General features: G+C 54.6%; 1 protein-coding gene across 1 annotated transcript in view; it reads left to right on the top strand.

Moving 5' to 3' along the window:
• The window catches only part of SCN4A (sodium voltage-gated channel alpha subunit 4), a 42,919-nt gene that overhangs the window by 10,953 nt on the left and 14,534 nt on the right, over positions 1 to 17,432 (top strand). Inside the window, exons 5-16 of the mRNA XM_050327450.1 lie at positions 621 to 749; positions 843 to 934; positions 2,579 to 2,884; positions 4,220 to 4,283; positions 4,981 to 5,122; positions 5,921 to 6,133; positions 8,068 to 8,232; positions 8,400 to 8,523; positions 9,171 to 9,409; positions 11,252 to 11,425; positions 11,741 to 12,097; positions 15,372 to 15,806. Coding sequence (XP_050183407.1) covers positions 621 to 749; positions 843 to 934; positions 2,579 to 2,884; positions 4,220 to 4,283; positions 4,981 to 5,122; positions 5,921 to 6,133; positions 8,068 to 8,232; positions 8,400 to 8,523; positions 9,171 to 9,409; positions 11,252 to 11,425; positions 11,741 to 12,097; positions 15,372 to 15,806 — 2,440 coding nt within the window. The remainder of the gene's footprint in view (positions 1 to 620; positions 750 to 842; positions 935 to 2,578; positions 2,885 to 4,219; positions 4,284 to 4,980; positions 5,123 to 5,920; positions 6,134 to 8,067; positions 8,233 to 8,399; positions 8,524 to 9,170; positions 9,410 to 11,251; positions 11,426 to 11,740; positions 12,098 to 15,371; positions 15,807 to 17,432) is intronic.

Below are 17,432 nucleotides of genomic sequence, written 5' to 3'. Positions count from 1 at the left end.
AGCTCGGCCATCCTCGGGAGGGACAGGACCAAGGCTGAGAGAGGGGGGTGTTGAGTTCCCAGCACCCTTCAGAGCAGGAGGGGTGTCCCTGGAAAACGCTGGTGACCCTCTTGATCTCAGCAGGAATCTACATTAGGCATTGCAAAGAGTGTTTCAGAGCTACCCAAAACCTGGTGGGGGCCCTATGATGGGAGTTCAACCTGTAGAGCAGGTTGGGTTGGGTCATTAGTGACGTTCTGGAGAGGGTGAGCAGATCCACGTGTCCAAGGATCATGGACACCCTGTCCCAGGTGGGAGGGGGATATCCAGCATTTCCTGCTGTGGTTCTGCACAGTCAGGTCTCAGCGGGGCTTCACAGAGAGTACGGTGGGGCTGGGACATCAGCAGGCATCAGAGGTGTTGCAGAATAATCCCCAAAGGAATGGGTACCTCAGGATGCCCCAACTTACCTTATGAGGTGAGGTGAAAAACTCTCCCAGTGCTGAAGCACCCCAGAAATCCATCAGCCCCCCAACCTCTGCACCCCAGCGTGGTCCCATTGCCAGGGGTGGACAAAACCTCATCCAGAGCTGGCCCTTGGACCTAGGGGAGCATCCCCCGAGTCACTGCTCCCGTTGCAGATACGCCTTCACTGCGATATACACCTTTGAGTCCCTCATCAAGATCCTGTCGAGAGGTTTCTGCATCGACGACTTCACATTCCTGCGCGACCCGTGGAACTGGCTGGACTTCATGGTCATCTCCATGGCGTGAGTTCGGTGGGATGGGGGGTGACAGGAGGTTTGGACACTGCTGAGTGCCTGGCAGAGACCCTGAAGCCGTTTCCCTCCCCTGTCCTGCAGCTACATCACCGAGTTTGTGGACCTGGGGAACATCTCTGCTCTCAGGACCTTCCGCGTCCTCCGCGCCTTGAAAACCATCACTGTCATACCAGGTGGGACTTGAAGAAGGACTCTCCCTTCTGTGTACTCCCCTGAGCTCAGACATTCCCACCTTTCACAGCAATTCCTTGTTCTTTTGACAGCTCTAGGAGAAAACAGGAAATAAGGTATTCCACACCTACAGTTTTCCACAAAATTCAGCTTTTGGGTTGTTTGGCAGGGAAAGCCCCTGATGAGCCAGACATCATTTTTAGGGCTCCTTGGAGATACCTTAAGGGGGTTTGTGCCCACAGTGGGTTTGTGGGCTCGATAAACCAAATAGTTCAATTCTTAGAGCCACGAACTCAGTTTTGTCCCCACTGCTGAGTTTGCTTGGATTGAGATATTTAATGGGTATTAGTGCAAGAGCCACGTGGTGAGTGTTTAATATCAACCCAAACCTCCTGCCTGTGGTGTGAGGAGCACGTTATCAGTTATCTCTGGTGGCTGTTGCCCAAATCTGATACCACCCTGCTTGGTACCAGCTGATGCAAGCCCACAGAAAGGATCACTCAGACCCCTGGAGGAAGCACGAGACTGAACTGAAACTGATAATCTCTTGTGGTGAATAAATTCTCATGTCCCTGCAGCCTCCAGATCTTTAGGGTTCACATTTGAACATTTTTTTGCCTTCACCAAACAGGCTAAAAATTGCATTCAGCAAAATGTAAACTGCTGCTTTTTTTTGGGGAACGACATCCCCCAGAGGCCCTGCAGAAATAGCAGTTGCAAAAATAAGCTGGTATGAGAATGGCTGACCTTGGCCATTTCCCAACACAGACAAACCCTTGAAGGACAGGGTTTTTACCTAAATAGTTTGGGGAGCAAGGAGCTGGCACGATGAGAGGGCTGAAAATCATGTCTTTGGAGAATTGCCTCCACATGAGAAAGCTCTGTGCTCAGAGAAGCTTTCAAGATCAATGCTGGGATGTGCCAGCATCACCCATCACCCATGCAGACCTTGGGTGATGGGAACAAAATCCTCCATGGCAAAAGCCCACTGAGGATCTGTAGACGAGCCTCCCCTGTGGAGGAAACAGCTTGGGATGTTGGGAGGGGGAGATGAGTTAACCCAGATGCTTAATGCAGATGTCACTTTGTCACTTTCACTTGGACAAACGGGGGATTCTCCAGCTGGAAGGATCAGGATGGAGGGTCTGGCTGGGCTCCTGACCACCCATGGGACAGCAGCACGTGTGGTGTTGGACCACAGAGGCTTTCCTGGAGCTGAGAGAGGTGCTCAGCATCATCCAGCTGGGCCAGCAAGAGCTTTTCCATGTGCCAGTGTAGTGGTTTGGGCCAAAAAAAGGGCCAGGTCATGACATTTGGGGCAAACAGGAAGTCCAAAGGAATTGACAGGCCGGGGTGAGCTTTGGCTCGTGATATCCCAAGGTTGGGATGGGGAGGCTTGGCCAGCACCGGTCCCAAGGGGAAAGTTTTGGGGGAAGGGTTTTTACTGCTCAGCAATGTGTGGGGACAGGCAGACAGCTGGGATGTGACATGGGACACAGAGCTGGGGGTCTGAGCACGTGCGAGGGGAATTTGGTGAGGCCACACATTCCCCCACCAGATCCGGCAGCTTTTGGGAACACCACAGCACGTTCCCCCGCAATTGGCAAGCGAGCAGTTAGCTCAGTGGTGATACAACTTCTCCTCAGGGCTGAAGACCATCGTTGGGGCTCTGATCCAGTCGGTGAAGAAGCTCTCGGATGTCATGATCCTCACGGTGTTCTGCCTGAGCGTGTTCGCCCTGATCGGCCTCCAGCTCTTCATGGGGAACCTCCGGCAGAAGTGCGTGCGGTGGCCCCCCCCCAACGCCACCTTCCTGGGGGACCTGGAGCTGGACAATGACACGTTGGTCAACTCCACATTTTACAACTTCATGGATGACTTTGCCGGTAACTTCACCGGCAACTTCACCGGCAACAGCACCTTTGATTTCGAGGCCTACATCAGTGATGAAGGTGAGTGAAGGCTCGTGCAGCCCCTTCTCTCCACACCCATCACCCTGGTTTGCTCCTCTGTTTCCCTGCTCTTCCCATGCCAGAACAAGATGGTTTGCTCACAGGGATCTTCCTGCCAAGGTGCTTTGCATGGAGATGTGGCTGGTGGGAAAACGGGTTGTGCACACACACAGGAGGCACAGATGGGATGGAATCCACCTTGACAGGGAAAATGTGGTCCTCCTGGACAAGCTAAACTCCTCCAGAAATGCTTCACCATTGGATAAACCAGTGTCTCCACCTCTCACTGGCTAGTGAGGGCACAATCTCCCACTGGGGTGGTCAAAGCAGGGAGACCAAACCCTGCAGGGACAGATGGGACTTCAGGTGGAAATACAGAGGGAAGGATGCAGGAATGACATTCCTCACCCACTTTCACTGCTGCATCATAGCTGGGTCCTTGCCCAGGTACCACAATGTCCCATGAGCATTGCAACACCACCACAGCCACAGGAGGGGAAGGAGGGAGAGGTGGGACCAGCACAGGTCCTCAGACAGTCCTCCAAAACTGCCCTTTTCCTATCCCTTCTCTGAAAATTCTGTCCCAAAGTGTGGGGGTTTTTTGTTTGCTCTTCGGTTTTGAGGTTTTAAACTCCATGAAAACGTAGAAATCTCAGAAAATCCTCCTGGCAGAGGTGTGTGGTGGAGGGATGGTCCGCAGGAACATTCCACATCTCACTTGGGACCCGTGGCAGAGCTCAGAAGGTCAGGTTATGTCTCGGCATTAATTACAGGAAGGCTTTTGGTAGGGGGGCAGATTCAATCCGTAGGGGGCAGGTGATCTGTGGTGGCACTGCTTGGCAGCTCCTGTGGCTCTGGGTCTGCCCTGGAGTTCTGAGGAGGAACTTTAAGGAGCCCTGGTGTGCGAGCAGGGTGAGCTTCTCCAGGAGGAAGGCAAAAGCTGTGGAGCAGTAGCAGTTTCACAAGGTTTCTCTGGGACTCCATGCTCAGCATTCCCTGGGAATGCCCTGCTTTTCCCAGCAAAACAGGCCAGCCCTGATCCTTTGACCACATGTTAACCCAGTTTCCCGGGAGCCCTGACCCTGGCCAGCTCCAAAGCTGTTCATGGGCTTGGGAGTCCTCTGGGTCGATGAAACACTGCCATGAACCAGCACCAACACAAAGAGTAAAGTCAGAAGAGCTACCCCAATGCCCCATGCTGGGATTCAGTGACATTCCCTGGGATTCAAGGAATTTCCCTGACAGCAAGCTGCTACCAAGAACTTGAAAATCAATATCTGTGTTTATTTAGGTGTTTATTTATTGTTATGTCTTGCTCTTTCCCCAACTCCAAAGCCAATTTCTACTTCCTGGAGGGAGCCCTTGATGCCCTGCTCTGTGGGAACAGCAGTGATGCCGGGTGAGTGCAGTCCCTGCCAGGGGCTGGGGGACCCTCTGGATCCCTGGGAGGGGATGAGGGAGGTGTTGCAGCCAGCTTGGGATAGGACAGCGTTGGGGCTGGGAGTGTTTTCTGTAGGCAAACAGTCTGGGAATCTCAATGGATCAGCTTGGGGTGGGGGTATCAGTCTGGGCATCCCAATGGTATCTGTTGGAGCATTCCAGTGGTGTCAGCTTGAGCAGATATGGATCCAGGCATCCTGACCATATGAACTTGGGTGGTTATGAGTTGGAACATCAGTTTGGGGGAGTATCAGTCTGGTCATCCTCACTGTAACAGCTTTGGTGGGGGGGTTGGTCCAGGTACCCTGGTGGTATCAGCTTTGGGGAAGGTGGTATCACAGTCCAGGCATCTGACTGTCTCAGTTTTGGGTGGTATCACTCCAGGCATCCCAACTGTATCAGCTGGGGTGGGGGGTGGTTATTGATGGGAGCATCCCAATGGTATCAGCTTGAGGTGGTATTTCTCAGGGCATCCTGACTGTACCAACTTTGGGGAAGGTGGTATATATCAGTCCAGGCACCCAAACTTATCAGCTTGGTGGGAAGGGTCCCCCTGGTGCATCTCCACATCTCCAGGGCTGGAGGGTTTGGCTGTGGGTGCCAGAAGGGGCAGTTTGGGGGGCTCACACCGGCTGCCCCCACGGCTCCTTTGGCAGGAAGTGCCCCGAAGGGTACGAGTGCATGAAGGCAGGGAGGAACCCCAACTACGGCTACACCAACTACGACACCTTCAGCTGGGCTTTCCTGGCCCTCTTCCGCCTCATGACACAGGACTACTGGGAGAACCTCTTCCAGCTGGTAGGCACCACATTTCTATCCTTGTGCAAGAGCTCCTCTTGTTTCAGTGCTTGCCCCTGGTCTGAGACAGGGGAAAAGTCATTGACTGGAAACCTGTGGGTCTTTGTCTTGTGGTTTATGGACCCAAGCAGGATTGGCAGAGGTGGTGCATGTCACATCCAGTTTCTCTGACCTGAGAGTGCAGTTTATTTTTCAGGGCAAAGCCCAGGTGTCCTGCAGTGGTGCTGTCAGCTCTGCCATAGAAATCAGAGTATTTAATAAGGGTATTTATTGCAGCTCTGGCTTGAGCTGAGGGAGAGGGTAAGGAGGACAAGACATGTCACTTGTCCCCTCATTGAGTCATCCTCTAGGGAGACACCACAAAACCTGTTTCCAGAGGCTGTTCAGGTAAAAGAAATCCTATGTCTAAAGCTATCCCTGTCTTCTGGAAAGGATTATACCCAGATCCAGAGTGAGAAAAGGACCACCTTGTCCCAAGTGTGGGACCTGAGAAGCTGGGGGCTGAGGGACATCAGCCCCTCACAGCAAAGCGAGTCAATGATGAAATCCTGTCCCATCTCCACACACACTCACAGCCCTGGGCACAAGGGGGATGTGCTGAGACTTATGGCTGCTTCCCACAACTCCCAACCCAGTGCCACAGGTCGCAGGAAGGTCCTCTGGGCAATGACCAGCCCCTTGGGGAAGATGGGAACAAAACATTTTCCTCCTCCCGCAAATGGGAGGGTGTCCCACTGCAGGACATTTGGAAGCACTGCCAAAGCCACACCTTGACAGCCCTGCCTCCTGTCCCCACAGACACTGCGTGCAGCAGGGAAAACCTACATGATCTTCTTCGTGGTGGTCATCTTTCTTGGCTCCTTCTACCTCATCAACCTCATCCTGGCAGTGGTGGCCATGGCTTACGCGGAGCAGAACGACGCCACGCTGCTGGAGGAGCAGCAGAAGGAGGAGGAATTTCAGCAGCTCATGGAGCAGCTGAAGAAGCAACAAGAGGAGCAAGAGAAGATGGTCGGTGGGAAGGGTGGAGGCCGAAATCTCGGGAATGGGGGAGAAAAAGGGAGGCGGCAACAAGTGTGGTGGTGCTTCAGTTTATGTGAAATCCGAGCGTTTGGTTGATAGGAAGGGAAGATAAGAACTGAGTAATCCAGATAGATTTTTTTTATCCTGTGGGGTAAAAAAAAAACAAAAAAGAAGGCTGAAAATATTTAATTTCCACATCCAAATCCCAGGATGGGGAGCACAGGGAGGCAGCAGAGAGGAGCAGCACAGAGGGGAGGTGTTGCTTGAGAGGAGGTGGTGAGGGACAAGGCATAAATGTCATTAGAACTAACAATGAATCTCCTTGGAGTACATCAGGGAGCTAAGGCACAGTGTCATCAGGGTTGCAAAGGTGGTGCCCAAGGAAGATGGGGCAGCTGCAGCAAAGCTAAATGTGTGTGCAAAACGTTTGCTTTGGCCTGGAGACAGCACAAAGGGCTTGAGAGACCCTGAGTCTCACTGGGGAAGTTCTGGTGCCCTCACAGTGTCCTCATGGGAGCCGAGGAAACCTGGTATGGTGGGAGGTCTCCCTGCTCATTGCAGGAAGGTTGGAAATGAATGCTCTTTGAGGTCCTTTCTTCAAAGCATTCTGGGATTCCACAAATATCAGGTTGGAAGAGTCCTCCAGGGTCATCTGTTCCAACCTTTCTTGGCAAAAGCACGATCTGGACAAGAGACATCTGCTCTGTTGTGATCCCAGGGTGTTACCTTAGCCCCTTTTTGGTCCTTGGGTGTGTATTTTCAGCACAATGTGCTTGTAAAAACATGGCCAAAAGCCTCTGCGATGTCTGGTACTGCAGCCCAGCCATTTTCCATCCCTAATCATCGTTTTGATCCATGTCAGCAACATCCACAGGAGCCATCCCTGCAAATCTGTTAGTTTTGGGCAAAACACCAGCTCCCTTGCATGTAGGGAGACACAAAACAATGTCTGACTGTCTCTAGAGCTTATCTGTGCTGAGCCACAACATCCTCTGAGGAAGTGGCTTGTTTTTATCCGGTTGCTCCTGTTTGCAGGATGGGGCTGAGCAAGCCCTGCCCGAGGGACTCCGGGTCAGGCTGAACAAATTAACCAGGAGTTGGCCAGAGGCTTTATTAAGGGTTGTTTTTCCTTCCTAGTCACACAGACAAATTTAAAAAGACAGAGAGAATAAGGCTGAGTGTGAGGGCAAAGCACCTACGAGAAATGGGGGCTCGGATCTATTTAATGTGCCCTGACTGAGAGTGGAAACTGTGTTGGAATCTCAGCAACGTGCAGGGGCAATAGAGATGCTCCCAGTCCTCTGTGGCATCCTTAGGGTGTAGTAAACTTCAGATGTTAATAGCATTGTCAGAAAGAAAAAATAAAAATAAAAAATTCCACGTGCAATAATAAGACACTCGGGGGAAAAAAAGTAATTAAATTTTGATCCAAACATTCCCAAATTCAGTGCAAGCCCAAAAATCTTGGGGATCACACTTCAGAACTATCTTTGAAGATTTTTCTGCTTTCCCATTTGGAATGAAAGCATGTTTCAAAGGCTAAAGTTTCCTGCAAGACAGGACTGAGAAGGTTTGCACAATTTTGTCCTTATGAATTATTCCTCCTGACCAAATTTGAACAGATTTTAATTCATCTGTGAAAAGTGAAAGGGAAAGGCCTGGAACTGCTGGTGAGCTACTGCAAAGAGGTGTAGAATTGCAGAATGGTTTGGGTTGGAAGGGACCTTAAAGCCCACCCAGTGCCACCCCCTGCCATGGGCAGGGACTCCTTCCAACAGCCCAGGGTGCTCCAAGCCCCATCCAACCTGGCCTTGGACACTTCCAGGGCTGGAAGGGGTTTTCCCAAGCCCTCCACAGCCCACTGTGGGACATTCCCGTGGGCTGTGGCCAGGGGGGTGATGGGGCTGTGTGTTGTTGTGCAGTTGCAGGACAGGAGGTCCAGCAGCGATTCCCTGCCCAGCAGCGTGGCCGAGAAGCAGCAGAAGGAGCACGACTCAGACGTCAACAGTGACCAGGACAAGGCAAAGGACTGCAACGGGCAGGTGATCCCCAAGATCACCCTGCAGAGATCCGATACGGTGATTGATGTACGTGCCTGGCCCTGCCTCTGCCATCCCCTGAGGGTGCCCACCCTGACAAACCCCCCTGGAGGGACAGGCTTGTGCCCAGGTCTCTCCACCCTGTGCCCTTTTTTCTGCCTGCTGTCCCTTCAGTGCATTAAACAGCTCTGCATCCATCCCTCCTCTCCTCCTAGTTCAACCCAACTTCTGAGCCGGAGAAACAGGACCACAACCACCTCAGTGTGGGCAACCAGGACGGGCCAGGGCTCGAGAAGAGGGTGGGAAGTGCCATCAGTGTCATCTCCAACGCTGTAGAAGGTACATTTCTCCCAGCCTGGGTGAGGGCTGTGGGTGCCCTGGGGTGTGTGTTGGTGGGTTTGGGTTGGTGATAGTGGCTGTCCCAAATCCCCAGCCCCAGGCAAGGGATGACTCTGGGCCTGGGGTCTCCATACAGGGTCAGGGCACTGCAGTGATGCCTAAGCAAGGCTTTTCATCCTATCTCACTCTGATGGTGCCTGGAAGCAATAGTCCAATATCTCACACAAATTAGGGATTACAGTTCATTGGAGGAGTCTCCAGAGCCAATTTCCCAGGAGCTGCTGTTTCAGCTTCAGCAAAAAATACCATAAACTCAGCAGCACCAGGCTCTGTCCCCCCTGAGAATGGGCACAAAACCCTATGGCCACCCCAGAGGAGTTCCCTTGGATGTCCCTCCAATCTCAGTGTGGCAGGGACACCTCAAATTCTGCCCAGGGGCTGAGAGCAGGATTGGACCAACAGTTCCCTGACTGATCTGCTTTTCCATCCCTCTCCAGTTTGGAGGGTCGAGTCTGCAACCTCACTGTGCCTGGGCATGGGAGGACTCCTCCTTTTGGGACCCCCCCATATTAAACTCATAGGGGTCCATCACCAGGGTGAGGACAGGATCATCCTGCACTGATGTCGTTGTCCTTTCCTGCCCTCAGAGCTGGAGGAAGCTCACCAGAAGTGCCCGCCCTGGTGGTACAAATTCGCCCACACATTCCTGGTCTGGAACTGCTGTTATCCGTGGGTGAAGCTGAAGGAGTTTGTCAAGCTGGTGGTGATGGACCCCTTCGTGGACCTGGGCATCACCATCTGCATCGTGCTCAACACGCTCTTCATGGCCATGGAGCACTACCCCATGACAGAGGAGTTTGAGAACGTGCTGTCTGTGGGGAACCTGGTAGGCAGCTCTGGGCAATCCATCCTTCCCATTGAGAGGCACAGCAGCCCCATCTCCCACCCTGTGGGCAGATATCCCCCCCACCCCACTCTGCTGCTGTTGTGGTATTCAAACAGTGTGGATTCCTACCTGAAAACACTGAGGAAGCACTGCAGGGGCCTGATCCATCATCCCTGCTCAGGGCTGGGCTCCAGGATGGTCCAGATCAAGGGAATTGATGTGGGGGTGGGATCCATCATTCCCTGCTCTCCTCCTGCTGCGGCCTCTGCCTGCCTTGGTGCGTCTCCAGTGTGGCCATGGCCTTGCAGAGCCCTTCTGAGCCATCCTCTACATCACAACCCAGGGTCAGGCACGAGCTGCTGCCAAGCCCTGGCTGGCACCACGCTGTCCTCGTGATGCTGGGTGGCCACAGGGCAGAGAGGGGGCATTGGAGATTGTGGGAGCAAACAGGTCTCCACTGAGCAGGAAGAAAGAATGCTGGCAGCACTAAAAATAATAATAATCAGGGCTTTTCCTGGTGAAATCACTGCAAATCTGAGCTGTCCTGATTTTATAGGTGCATTTAACACCCAGCTGTGGCTGCTCCTGCTCCGAGCTCAAGGCAAATGGCTTTCAGCTGGATGGAATCTGCTGGTGGGAAAAGACCCCTGGTAGTAGTGGGAAATGCATTAAGGGACGGGAGAGCTCCCATCTCTTCTCCTCTCCCCTTGCCCTGCTCCAGCACTTGCTGAGACCTCTCTGAGCACAGGCCCTGGAGTGACAGATGCCAGTGGCTGTGCCCAGGCGGGCAGGACGCCGTGCAGCACATTTCTGCTTTGTCTCTGATTTCAGTCAGGAAATACAAGGGGATTAATGGGCTGGTGCTCAAGGCACGGCCACGCTGCAGGATGGCTCCAGCCCTTCCTTTGGCCCAGCAGCTTTTCTGGCTGGGGATGGTTTGCTGGGAAAGGGCCAGGTAGGGATGGGAGCAGGAGAAGTAGCTCCCACTGAGATGTGGTTTCCCCCCACCAGATTTCCTGTCTGTGCCAGAATTAAAGCTGCAGTGCTGCTGCCTGAATCATGCAGGCTGTAAAGGACAGGAGCAGGGATCAGCTGGCAGGAGCAGAACAGGGGGTGTTTGTGGGCTGGCATTCAAAGGGCATGTGGGGACCACCCCCTGGGATGCTGGAGCAGGAACAGAACAGAGGATGTTTGTAGGCTGGCACGCAAGGGGCATGTGAGGACCATCCCCTGGGATGCTGGAGCAGAAGCTGGGATGTTACAGCCTTTCCTCCCTGCCCAGTGGAGGCACAGAGCTGTGTGTCCCAACACCACCCACAGCCAGGCCAAATCTGTCCCCAGGCCCCTCTGCACGTGCTGTGTCATGGAATTGTATCAAGGATGGCAATTGTCACTTCGCTGAGCCCTCTCTGGAGTAACGTGATAATTCACAGAGCTGTTGTAGTCCCAGGGAAGGAGCAATGTGTAAAATCTACATCAGCTGTCACAAGGCTCAGGGAGGGACAGGGGCATCCCAGTAGCAGCCCAGTTCCCAGTGCTTGGTGTCTGTGATTCACCAGTTATTCAAAAGGGGTCCCTTTGCCAGTGAAATTTTTATTTTTAATTCCCAACTGCTAACTCGCACCTCTGTGTCCCTCCAGAAGAAATCAGTCACCAGTACTCCCAGTCTGGCTTCACCAGCCACACTGGGCAGCAGCTGGGGAGCTTGTTCCCAACTGGGACTGGACCTAAAGGGGCAAAATTCTTTGGGAATACACCAAAAAAAGAGAAGTGCTGCCCTCCCCCTTCCCCAGGGCTCTGCACTGGTTTACAACCAAAGTGACAGGGTGCTGCTTCCCACAGGTCTTTACAGGCATCTTCACTGCAGAGATGGTCCTGAAGCTCATTGCTCTGGATCCCTACGAGTACTTCCAGCAGGGCTGGAACATCTTCGACAGCTTCATCGTCACCCTGAGCCTGGTGGAGCTGGGCTTGGCCAACGTGCAAGGGCTCTCCGTGCTCCGCTCCTTCCGCTTGGTAGGTGCCAGGGAGGGACTCTCAGTGCCCGGGGGTTGTGGATGTGAGTGGCACCAGGGTGGAGATGGCTTGTTCAGCCTCCTTTGTGATGGTCACCAGCTAAAGGTAACACTGAGAGTCAAGCTAAATGTTTAGGGGAGTCAGTCTGTGCTCCTCCCAGAGTGTTTGACCCCTCCTGCCTTAGTAAAACAGCCACGTGGAGGTGTGATGGCAGCGTCACAGCCTTGCTGGCAGCCTGTTGGTAACATCAGCCCCAGCCAAACCAGCGCCCCCTCCAATCCAAACCAACACCTCCCCTCCTTGCTCCCCCCACAGCTGAGGGTCTTCAAGCTCGCCAAGTCCTGGCCCACCCTCAACATGCTCATCAAGATCATCGGCAACTCCGTGGGCGCCCTGGGGAACCTCACGCTGGTGCTGGCCATCATCGTCTTCATCTTCGCCGTGGTGGGGATGCAGCTCTTCGGGAAGAGCTACATGGAGTGCGTGTGCAAGATCTCCGTGGACTGCACCCTGCCCCGCTGGCACATGCACGACTTCTTCCACTCCTTCCTCATCGTCTTCCGCATCCTCTGCGGGGAGTGGATCGAGACCATGTGGGACTGCATGGAGGTGGCCGGCCAGACCATGTGCCTCATCGTCTTCATGATGGTCATGGTCATCGGGAACCTCGTGGTGAGCCTCGGAACTGGGGGGGAAGGTGGGGGGCAAGGGCAGAGGGTGTGGTGGGGACAAGAGTCGCAGAGTCACAGAATCACAGAATCAGTTGGGTTGGAAAAGACCTCTGAGGTCATCGAGTCCAACCCATGACCTAACACCACCACCTTGTCAACTAGACCAGAGCACTGAGTGCCACATCCAGTGTCTTCTTAAAGACCTCCAGAGTTGGTGACTCCACCACCTCCCTGGGGAGCCCACTCCAATCCCAGTCACTCCTTCTGTGTAGAACTTCTTCCTACTGTCCAACCTAAACCTCCTCTGGTGCAGTTTAGGACTGTCCAGCTCAGCTCATCTACAGGGCTGGTTGGAGCTGGATGGGAGCACAGGAACAGGGCTCCACCTCCCTCCCACGGGCCTGGTGGGACGTGCTATGTGTCAGCCCTGTGTGAAACAGGGTGGGAAGCGATTTCTGAGGGACCTTCAGCTGAAACCAGAGCAGGGACTGAAGGGAAAACTGAGGCACAGAAAACAACAACGGGCTTTAGGCAGAGGCAGGAGCAACTCTGGGACAAAAGAGAGCTCAGCTTCAAGCTGCCTTTCTTCTCCACTTGGCTTTTCAGGCTTCCCTCCCTGCTTCCCACTCTCCTGCAGTAAGGGATGGAGGCAGAGCTCTAATCCAGCACATCCCAACACTGGCCCTTTGTTTTTTGGCAGCAGCCTCCCCCGCCCAAATCTCTTTGCAGATTCCCAACATTCCCAGTCCTCACCTCAGCCCAGGAGGTGATACACAACCCCTCTGCACCTCCTGCCGTGGGTCCTGGTCCTCATCACCCCCTCCCTGCCCACCTCCCTCCCTCCCCACTAATCCAAGCTGCTCACTGCCTGCCCGGCAGGTTTGCGAGTTCCAGGAGAGCGTGAAATCCTTTCTAAACTTGGTAACCCTCTCGCTGGCAGCTTTGACTCTTGTTTTCCAGCCTGCGTGGGCCCTGCTCTCCCTTCTTGAGGAGCGGGGCAGGGGAGGGGAGGGCAGCGGCCGCCTGCCCGGATCGCTCCTGTTACTTGCCGGGGTTGTGTAAGCCTTTTGGAATTTGCTTTGAAAAACTATCTGCCCCGGGGAGCTGCTGACGCCTGCGTCCCCAGGGCGGCTGGCAAAGCCCTGCAGAGGGGTGAAAGGAGCCCCAGGGAGAAACACAGAGCACCCTGTGGTGGGGGTCAGGGACTGGGCAGCCTGGAGTGTCCCGCTTCCAGGGCAGAAAGTTGGGATTTGGGTGCTGCTCATGAAAAGTATTTATTTGAGGCTTTGAACTGGTCCCCAGAGCAGGACAGAGCTCGGCCCAGGATGTCCTGGGGGTCTGTGGGTAGTGCTGGGCAGATGAAGGGAGCAGCCCTGGGCACCCCTTGAGCTGCCCATCGCCCACCATTCAGCATTTTGTGATGCCACCTTCGGAGGGGAACCCATTCATTTGGGTTGTAATGCTGAGTGAGGCTGAAAATCACCCATAAACAGCTGGAGCCTCTCCAGAACCATCTGCAGAGAGCACAGGGGACTGGGAATCACAGCTGGGCCTCTGGAGATGTTTCCTCTTCTGGAGCTTGTTTTTTGTAATAGGACAGCCCATACACCCCTCCAGGACACTCTCCTGGAAAAGGCAGGGGGGCAGCAGGGTTTTCAGCTGGTGGGGTCAGCTACAGCACTCCCACAGGTGCAGGGGTTCCCCTCCCTGAGCTGCACCCCAGCCCTGGCAGCTCCCGCCACGCTCTGTGCTGCTGCAGAGCAGAGAAACGTGGAGCACAAACACGTAGAGAGCCGTCTCTGCCCTCTTCACCCCCTCTGCCAGGCTCTCCTGGCCGTGCCTCAGGTATTTCCAAGTCCTGGAGCCTGTCCCAAGTATCCCAGAGCCTCCCCAAGTATCCCAGTGCAGGGAGGTGTGTGTTTCTCTCCGCTTCCCCTGCGGGAGAAATCAGGTGACAGGGCTGTCGTCCTTTACTGTTAATGACACTCCGAGCATTTCCTTTGGGGTTATTAAGGGAAAAGGGAGGAAGTCAGTCGTGTGACAAGGTAAGGGACTCCTGTCCAACAAAGCCAGAGCCAGCAATTAGCTGTAATTGGTACTTAAAGTAAGCATTAAACTGATGGGCCCGGGGATTTATTTAAAGACGAGGTTTAAGGCATGTGGTATGAGCCATGTGAAAGCAGCAGTGACCTTGGATAGCAGCTAATTCCCGGCTCAGATACTGCTGCTGGCACAAGAGGGCACAAACATCAACAGCTGTGGGCTGGGCCCATCTCTGCTCCACACAGAGGGTGCCTGGCTGGGTGCAGGGGTGCCTGTCCCACTCCTCTTCCCATGAGCTGCTCCAGATTTCTGGCGTGCAGGGAGTCAAACTGTGCCAGGGGAGGCCATGGAGGGGTCCAGTCACGTTTTGGGCATGGTGAAGTAGGTGAGATCCAGAGGAAGCAGCAGAGCCCGTGTTTGGAGCTGTGTGGAGCATTTACATCCCATGATCTGACTCGTGCCGAGATGAAATACTGCTTTTCACGGAGCAGAGCAGTTTCTGGGAGACAGGGATGAGGTGGGGGGCTCAGGCTCCTCTGTGGCACTGGGGTGGGGAAGACCCTGGGCATCTGAACTGCCAGGGAAGAGGAGAGGAAGAGCTGCAGCTGGTAGGACAACAAGCAGGAGATTCTCTCCCTGGGGAGAGAAATAACATAACCATAGGATCAAGAGAATCCCAGAATGGTTTGGGTTGGAAGGGAACTTAAAGATCTTCCCATTCCAACCCCCTGCCATGCCAGGGACACCTTCCACTAGACCAGGTCACCCCAATCCCCATCCAACCTGGCCTTGGACACTTCCAGGGATGGGGCATCCCCAACAGAGCTGAGCTGCATCCCTGTGGGTGGTGGGGAGTCCCACACGGGGACCAGCCAGGCCAAGAGCTCCCAGAGACCAAAGGGAGGGACACGGTGATGGACCCACAGGAAAGCTGGTTTGAGAGGGGCTGAAGCTGTGGTTGGTATCACTTAAAAATGCATCAGCAGGACCCAGGTAGTTGGGGGTCAGAGCCCAGGAGGAAGTGAGGAGGAGCATGTCCATGTCCTCCAGGAGATGAGGATGGCATCTCTGCAGTCCCCAGAGCTGGGTGAGGGGAGGGCAGAGCCCACGACACGCTCAGCGAAGGGGTTTCTCCACAGCCACAGGTGGTCCCTGTGGAGCTGAGGTTGGTGCTGGATCTCAAAACCGGTGTTTTTGGGGTTTGTGTTGTCCCCCCCTCCCCTCCCTCCCAGGTGCTGAACCTGTTCTTAGCTTTGCTGCTGAGCTCCTTCAGCGCCGACAGCCTGGCGGCGTCGGACGACGACGGCGAGATGAACAACCTGCAGATCGCCATCGGCAGGATCACCCGCGGCATCGCCTTCGCCAAGGCCTCCCTCCTCACGCTGCTCCGGCGGCTCTGGAAGGGCAAGAAGGTGGCCCCGGAGGAAGAGCAGGAGCCCAGCAAGAGGGAGAACTCCGTGCTGAACCACGTGGACGCCACCCAGGAGACCGCCAAGTCAGGGTACCTGGACGGGCTCGCCGGCAAAGAGCATATTTTCATGGATGAGCTGGACCACATGAATTTCATCAACAACCCCAACCTGACGGTGCAAGTCCCCATCGCCTCGGAGGAGTCTGACCTCTACGAGGAGACCAGCACCCAGTCTGAAACCGAGGACACCACCAAGGTGAGGAAGGCAGGTGGGAAGGTTTCGCCCAGAGCCAGGGATTGCCCCCGTTCTTGCTGTGCTGCTTAAAGAACGATGCTTGTTTGAGTTACTTTTTGCTTTCCCACGGCGTGCGGCAGGAGCCAAACTTGGGGTTTCCCAACCTGGCATTTCCCAGGTGTAAGCTGGAGTTGGGGGGTCGGGTCCAAGCCAAGAGGTTTGGCCTGTTTGGGGTCAGATTATGGGGTTTTTGCTAATGCCAGAGGGGCCCTCACACATCAGGGGTGGTGCAGGGGTCAGTTTGGGGTTAAAGATGTTCCAGAGGAATCTGATGCCAGTAAATCTGCTGATGGCACTATCATTGGATCCACTGCTAATGCCTCCAAAAGCATCATCGGGGGGGGCCATGGAACCAGATGGAGGAGCTTAGCAGGAGTGAACATGAAGCGATGCAGGTTGGATCCAAGGCTGATGAGACAGCTGAGGTCAGCACTGAGGTGTGGGGGGAGCTGTCAGGGTTCATGGGACACTGATCACCTCACTGGGAGGGTGGCAGGGGGACATTGAGACAAGAAACTCAGGAACAGTGGACACAGAAAGGAGGGTGATGGTCTGATGGGAAACTGCTGCTCACACCAAAGTGTTGGGGAAACGTGGGGAGGATGAGGGTGCTGTGATGGAGAGGAGCAGATGCATCAATCTGGAAAGGGGTTTCATAGGAATAAAAGAGCAGTTCTGACGGGTTTGTCATGACTGTCAATGCAAAAGTGTCTGCCCAGGAGCTGAGGGGCCTGTGGGAAGCTCTGTCCCAACTAGTCCTGCTGTGTGCCAGGGTAGAAGGCAGCAGGGTGCTGCTGAGCACCTGGATGTGACTGCACAGGGAGCCCAGGGAGGGCTGGAGAACGAACCAGAGTTCCTAAAATGCTGGAGCCTCTCACCTCCCCCCATCCACAGGAATGCATCTCTCAACAACTGAACACCAGTTCAGACCATTACTGCTGCTGGGTTTGGTGGCTTAATCCAGTCAAAGAGATGTGCAAGCCAAGGGGGTGCCCTAACAACCTGATCCCCACCCAAACAGGCAGGGTGGGCAAAGGCACTTCCATAGCATTGCCAAATGGTTTGGGTGGGAAGGAGCCTGAAAGACCACCCAGTCCCACCCCCTGCCATGGGCAGGGACACCTTCCACCAGCCCAGGTTGCTCCAAGCCCCGTCCAACCTGGCCTTGAACACTTCCAGGGATCCAGGGGAAGCCACAGCTTCTCTGGGCAGCCTGTGCCAGGGCCTGCCCACCCTCACAGGGAGGAATTTCTCAACAGTATCCCATCTATCCCTGCCCTCTGGCAGTGGGAAGCATTCCCCCTTGTTGTGTCCCTTGAGGCCCTTGTCCCTCCCCAGCTCTCCTGGAGCCCCTTTAGGCACTGGAAGGGCCTTTGAGGTCTCCCTGGAATCCTCTGCCTTTTAGCCAGGCAGAAAGGGACCTGGGAGCCTGGATTGACAGGAAGCTGAACATGAGCCAGCAGTGTGCCCAAGTGGCCAAGAAGGCCAATGGCATCCTGGCCTGGATCAGGAACGATGTGGCCAACAGGTCCAGGGAAGTGATTCTTGCCCTGAACTCAGCACTGGTGAGGCCACCCCTCAAATGCT

This window comes from Myiozetetes cayanensis, unplaced genomic scaffold, assembly GCF_022539395.1.
Source record: "Myiozetetes cayanensis isolate MyiCay16 unplaced genomic scaffold, myiCay2020 scf34, whole genome shotgun sequence".
NCBI lineage: Eukaryota > Metazoa > Chordata > Aves > Passeriformes > Tyrannidae > Myiozetetes > Myiozetetes cayanensis.
This window is presented reverse-complemented; position numbering and strand designations above follow the sequence as displayed.